The sequence below is a fragment of the Primulina eburnea genome, chromosome 14 (genome assembly GCF_022965805.1).
Source record: "Primulina eburnea isolate SZY01 chromosome 14, ASM2296580v1, whole genome shotgun sequence".
Lineage (NCBI taxonomy): Eukaryota > Viridiplantae > Streptophyta > Magnoliopsida > Lamiales > Gesneriaceae > Primulina > Primulina eburnea.
The window spans coordinates 22,440,744-22,447,141 of NC_133114.1; the positions used below are offsets into that span (position 1 = coordinate 22,440,744).

At 35.0% G+C, this 6,398-nt stretch overlaps 1 protein-coding gene across 1 annotated transcript; it reads right to left on the bottom strand.

The window, feature by feature from the left end:
• Window positions 1–671: 671 nt before the first annotated feature.
• On the bottom strand, window positions 672–5,614 carry LOC140812105 (uncharacterized). The gene is made up of 5 exons (XM_073170302.1): window positions 4,946–5,614; window positions 3,726–3,762; window positions 3,212–3,448; window positions 3,028–3,075; window positions 672–1,399 (listed from the first exon to the last, which is right to left on the bottom strand). Exons 1-5 carry the CDS (start codon window positions 5,263–5,265, stop codon window positions 929–931), a joined length of 1,113 nt encoding a protein of 370 aa, XP_073026403.1. The 5' UTR covers window positions 5,266–5,614; the 3' UTR covers window positions 672–928.
• Between the last annotated feature and the right edge of the window lie 784 nt (window positions 5,615–6,398).

A 6,398-nucleotide genomic window follows, 5' to 3' on the forward strand; every position in this document is an offset into this window, starting at 1 on the left:
AATATGGTGTTACACAAAAGATCTCTACGAAGTTGAAATTTCAAATTCAGTAACTTTTAAATCCAAATTCAAAATTATTTTGCTTCCACGTAAACAGGATTCGGTGCTAGGGTAAGCAATTGGTTAAAAAACAGAACTAAACATACCAAAATTATTTTTCAACCAACCGAACCGACGGATTCTCTGTATTTAAATCAAACAAAACGAACCGATAAAAAACCAATCGGAATAACCAATTTTTTTTAAAAAAAAGTAAAATTATTTAATTTAAACAAAAGCCTAACTATTTTATAATTTACTTAAATTTATAAAATACTTAGGCTTTTTGTTTAAATTAAAGCATTTTAATTTTTTTATTAAACGATATATACTATTTATTGGACGATATAGTAGGTGGATGAAACTGGCAGGTTTTCTCCCTTATCATCAAGTTTGGGTCATACCCAAATTTAAAGGCAAGGTCCAAACGAAATTCATAATTCCACCCTGATAATTTATTTTATTATTAGCATCTTAACCGATTTAAATGATTTTTGAAATTCAAAACCGAAATCGAACCGATTTAACTATTTTTTCTTATAAAAAAAATACCGAAATTTCTCATCTCAAAGTAATTTGATTTGATCGATTAAACTGAAATTTTGTCCATTCCTATTATGTGGCAATCAAAATGTCAACAAATCATTGCACCTTAAATAATGCAAGAAAGTTTCATTCAATAACAATGCATGAAAGTTGAAATAAGTAACCAGCACTATAAAAGCAAGCAGAAATGGCATTGTACATGATTCAAAATCCTAAAACTAGTCAATGTCACAAACTACTCAAACATCATTTCAAGGATCATCTCCAAGTTCCACCAATCTGTACAAAAATCAAACAATTCTTACTCTTAATCTGAATCTCGTCGTATACCCACCATTCCGTATCAGCAGCATGAACATTTAGCTCCGCACAAACATGAGCACAATGTCAATCCGCAAGTGCATTTCATGCACTGACATGTACATCTAGTGCAGCTTGGTTTGGGACACTCGGGGCACTTCGGTCGCCATATTGTGAACTTTGGCTGCCATTTTGGACATTTAGGCCGCCAACAGAAACAATCTGTGCATTTAAGATTTGGACACTGGGGGCATTTGGGACGTCTTACTCTAATTTTACAGCATTTATGAGTCTTTCTGTGCAAACGAAGTGATTGACGAATCTTTTTGAGTCGAACTGCAGTGGTTATGTTCTCCATTTCTTGAATGAATCTGCAAAGATGCCGGATGTAATCTGGATAAAGCTCGAGGTTGCAGTGTCCGCCTCCCTTAATCCACAAGGGCTCATACGGTTCCTTGGCCATTTTCCATAAACCATTGCCGTGAAGCCAATTTACCACATCATCCTCTGTTCCCTGTAAATTGCGTAACAGAATACCGTTACACAAGCCAGAGTAGTCAAGGTTGGAATCAGAATTTTGAGAATGACTATTATATCAATTGTAAGATCGAGTGTTTGCCTTTATCAAAATCTATCGATAGCGGTAAAGAAACAACTCAATCTTTTAAATCTTAGATTAACGCACACGTCACAGTTCGATTGCTCTCCTATCAAGGGTAATTATTGAACAGTTCATACTTTATTATGCACTATAAAGTATTTGTTTCATTTTAAAATAAATATCAGATGCTATACAACTTTTTTTCCCATACATCTCAACTGTAAAAGATAATTCCTTGGTTTGAGTTGATACGAGGGGTTCTGTTTTGAGCCTAAGCTCCAAGGCACGTGTACACCTAGCACCTTTAATAAACCTATTGTATTTACGATCCTCGAGAACATAGAGACAAAACCAACTAGGTATGGCAGGATGAAACTCCAGTATTTTTATCAAACATAAAATCGGATATCTCATATAGACGAAGGTATCGGTTCATAATATCTAAAGTGTGAATCATGTAAAAATTAGTACTCGGATTGCTACTGAAACTGTAAACTATTCAAAGAACTTTCTTTTTGTAGCATTGTAACTGCTATTCTTCCTTCCATCAAACACCCACAAAAATTCTATTCTAATATTATGACAAAGACTTCTAGGAGTACCACAGCTCACAAATTTTCTTGGATCATTCTTTTGAGCAAAAGAGCAAATTCAAATGAAATCATCTTGAAGATGAAATAAATAACCATACAACAGGAAATAAAATGCAACAAATTCCAGTTTCACTGGTGTAACAAAAGCGACACCAAAATATAACCTGCTGAACCTGAAGAGTGTTAGAAATCAAAAAACGTATTTTGATACCAGATATTATATTTGTAAGATTGTATGGCCACAGAAAACGTTTCCCACCATATTTACCGTCATACACCTACATAAATAGTTGATCAGTTATAATTTAAGTTAAGAGAGATTGATAATGAGTCATAGACTTGTAGCCCTCTAAGCATTGTCTCATAAATAAAGGCATTTATGCCCAAACCCCATAAATACTATGTTGTGTGCTTGCATTATCGGTTCACTACATATCTATCATTCAAAATTCGACAAAGAGAATATATATTGATGAAGTCATGTGATAAAGGAAACATCCTTTCATGACTTCAAGTACACATTCATGCGAAAAGATGAAAGGGAGGAGAGAGACAAAAAACTATCATATAATTTTTTTATTGGCAAAATTTGTAGTTTGCACAGCAAATGATGACAATTTGGAAACCTGGATATGTTCTCTCCTTTTACACGAAAAAAACCGTGCAAGATTTTTTTCCGCAGGTTTTGCACCTGAGTAGCAACACCACAGAATTCCTCTTACAGAGATTCTTAAATACGGAAATTCTACATTCAGAATGCACTGTAAATGAAATCTCAGCTTCTATCAACCTCTAAAAAATGTCACATACTTGTATCTTTTTGAACACCATAAATGGATGAATGTGTCAAGTGCCCACACTAGTATATATCATAAGATTCATTGCCGAAAGTATTAATGAGTGATTGAAACTTCAATTCAAATGCTTGTAAATGGCAGTAGCACTTACATGTATGACGAGAACAGGACACTTCACCTTCTGAATTTTGTTTATATTCTGTATTTAAAGATAAAGTCACCAGCTTAAAAAAACAATAACTAGAACTTCAGAGCTCTAATTCAGAGTTCGTTAATTATATTATTAGAACCTATAGAGTACATTATTTTTCTCTCAAAAAGTTAACTCCGCTGACCTTATAAATATCACAGCAGAGTGAGAAATTCACATGACACAGCACACGAAGACCAGAAAGAATGGCACTATGCAGAACAACGCCTCTCAACCTCGGCAATTTAGCAGCTAAGTGCAATGTGGGGCCACTTCCAACAGATTGCCCATATAAAATTAAATCTTCTTGGCTAATCCCAAATTCAGTTTGAAGGCACTCGTACACAGCTTCAATGTCCGCATATGTATCATATTCGCTTGGCTGGAAGCATTCCAGAATTTTAATGATGAATTGATATGTAAGCCAAGAAAGAAAGATGTTCAACTAGGACTTTTTTATCAAAATCAAATATCAACCATCACCTAAAAATCAGTATATGCACAAATTTGCTTCAATGTGTGTCATGTATGAGCAAGAACCCATGGATCCTTATTTTCTTTTTTCTTTTTTGTACTTAAAAAATGACAAAAGACAAGCTACAATTTGTCATATGAAAGTTAAATATAGATTAACATAATCCTGGTAGCTCGAAGTTTACCTTACCAGTAGAAGCTCCATAACCAGAGTAGTCATACCTGCATAATAGAAACAAAATGGAGTGACATTATAAATTGGCCGAAGAATTATATTTTCGAAAAACTCATTCCACTAATGGTGTAATAATCACCTATCTCACCCAAGAGCTCAAGAAATAACAAATATACAAGTCCAAAGCATGATACAGACATATTAATACGAAAATAAGTGGCCTATACAGTATACACCAAAAACATCAAGCTCAATATTCTCAATAGCTATGAATAGGACACGATTGTGCAGGATTTAAGTTTTAATAGTCATAGTATCTGACTAAAAAACCATTAAATGCACATGGGCAATCAAATGCACATGGGCAGAGTAGCATGAAAGTAGAGATAAATGTCACTGCCAACTCAACCCCTCCCCCCAGAGAAAGCAAAAAAATAGTGTAAAATCTTTCTAACATTTAATGAGTGAGTCACCACAGACATATCCAAAACCAATAGCTTTCAAACAATCTGAAAAGGAAATTATATGGTTGGAAAATGACTGGCAACAATATAAAATTATTATTCTCTGAAAGTCTATATAGTTGTAAAAATGAAATATCCATTGAACAATCTTCATATTCTTGAAGTTACTGAAATTTACAAAATGCTTAGGCTGGATTGCCAGAGTTTTGAATACAATCAATATACAAGATCACAGATCTGAGCCTATAACATAAGAACAAGAAACATAGAATCTCCGAACATGGAAATTTTGAAACCTTTCCACCCGAAAGAAACCAAGGGAACCTTAAGAATCCATGATTCTGAAGTAGGGGACCTTTACCAATTCATGACGATTTTATGTATCCACTTCTATAGTGTGGGTGATTTACACTGCCCGAAATAGAGGTAAAAACAGCATTTTGTACAGCAAAAAATTTCAACACATCAAAAACAAGATTGACCCAGATCAGTCTGGAATCATCTTAAACAAACTAGAAATCATATCAGAAAACCGAATAAAGGAAAAAGGAACAACCCTATAGGCTGTATATTAAAAAAATAACCTTTATAAATAAATTTAAACTACCTATCCGGAAACCTACGAATCGGCAAGAAACCCACGTATTTATTTTGCAAGTAAAACGAAAAAAATAAGACACTTGGGTCCAAAGATCTCTAATTTTTCCAATATACAGGAACCCAGAAAACAAAAAAGAAGGGAAAAAAAGAAGAGAGAATGACAGACCCGATTAGATTAACTCTAAGATTAGCTTTAAGCTGAACAAATAAGTCATAGAGCTGGCCAAGATCAGCAGCATTTCCATGAGAGTACAGAACCGTAAGCCTAGCGTAAGGATTCCTCAAATAGAAAGCTACAATCTTGTTACCCCTTTTCGTCTGAATACACAACACATCGAGTGAAGAATCATCAATGGCTATAGGCAAACACGACGCCGTCGACACAGCCACCAGTTTTCCGCCGTCCCTTTTCTTAACCTGGTAAGTGGGTGGCTTTGGTGGAAAGAACGCAAATTTCGAAGCCATCTGAGAAACTAAGCACCCCATTTTCAACAAAAGAGAGAAAAAAAAAAAAACAGCCGCAAAATCACTCCTCCTCTTGTAAGAATAAGAATATCGGTGACAGCCACCAGAAATCGAGTTGATAACTGGAGTGTGTAAAGATTATATTCATGAATGCATGCGTGTGTGTTTGGCGAGTTAAATGGAGTAATGTGGGTTGGTTAAGGGAGGATGAACGAGGTGGGGCAGTGGGCGTCGTGCTTTTCTTTGTTTGTGGATGGGTATTGGGGGGTGGGTGTGTGAGAGAGAGAGAGAGGATTGTGTGTGTTGGGGCTAAATCTGTGTAAGAGATGTGATCATCGAATCGTATGGCTGTCTGGTTTTATGGTGTTGCGTGTTTTCGTGTAGTGTTGCTGAGCGGAGATGCGGGGAGTGCACGGACGCACTCAGAATCAAGAAAATTTTAAAAAAAAATTATATACTTTTTTTTATAAAGATACATTTTTTTTTCCTAAAATTATCATAAAGTAGGAAGGAATCTTGTATTTATGATTCCATCATTAATGTCAAAAATCTATTAAAAAAAATTAGGGAAGACATTAAACTAAAGTGTTCATCTTCGAATGATAGGGAAAAATTTTAATACATGTAAGGATTGATTTCCAAAGCCAAAACACATACAGCACCGAGTTCATAATCTGGGTCGAGTATTGTTCTAAAGTTGGAGAGACCAAGCTTCAAACATAAGTCCATTCCAAATGGAATCGCAAACAGCTTCGCACCATGTACAGTACTTAATTGGATGCCTAATAGCTTAAGCATGAGCTCCACAGATCACCCCTTTGATGAGGTAGAGGTGGTCGCCAAAAAAGATTAACAGACTGTTGTATTTCACTCCTGCTCGTAACATTAACCAATTTGGATTCCGCATATTCTCCACCAGCGCATACACCCATTCCAATCCAAATGCATCATTATGTCGAACGCCTTCATGTTGTATCGTAATGGATTTTAACGTAACGTTGACCGTGAGTGGAAAATTTGCAAAATAACTTTTAAATACATTTGAGCAGGTCATTTTCTTAAATAAATAGTTGATCGAAGTCAAAAAACAAAATATCGATGGTTTGACGTGGGTCTTTTTCATAAATATATACGTTTTAATAATTTATTTATGA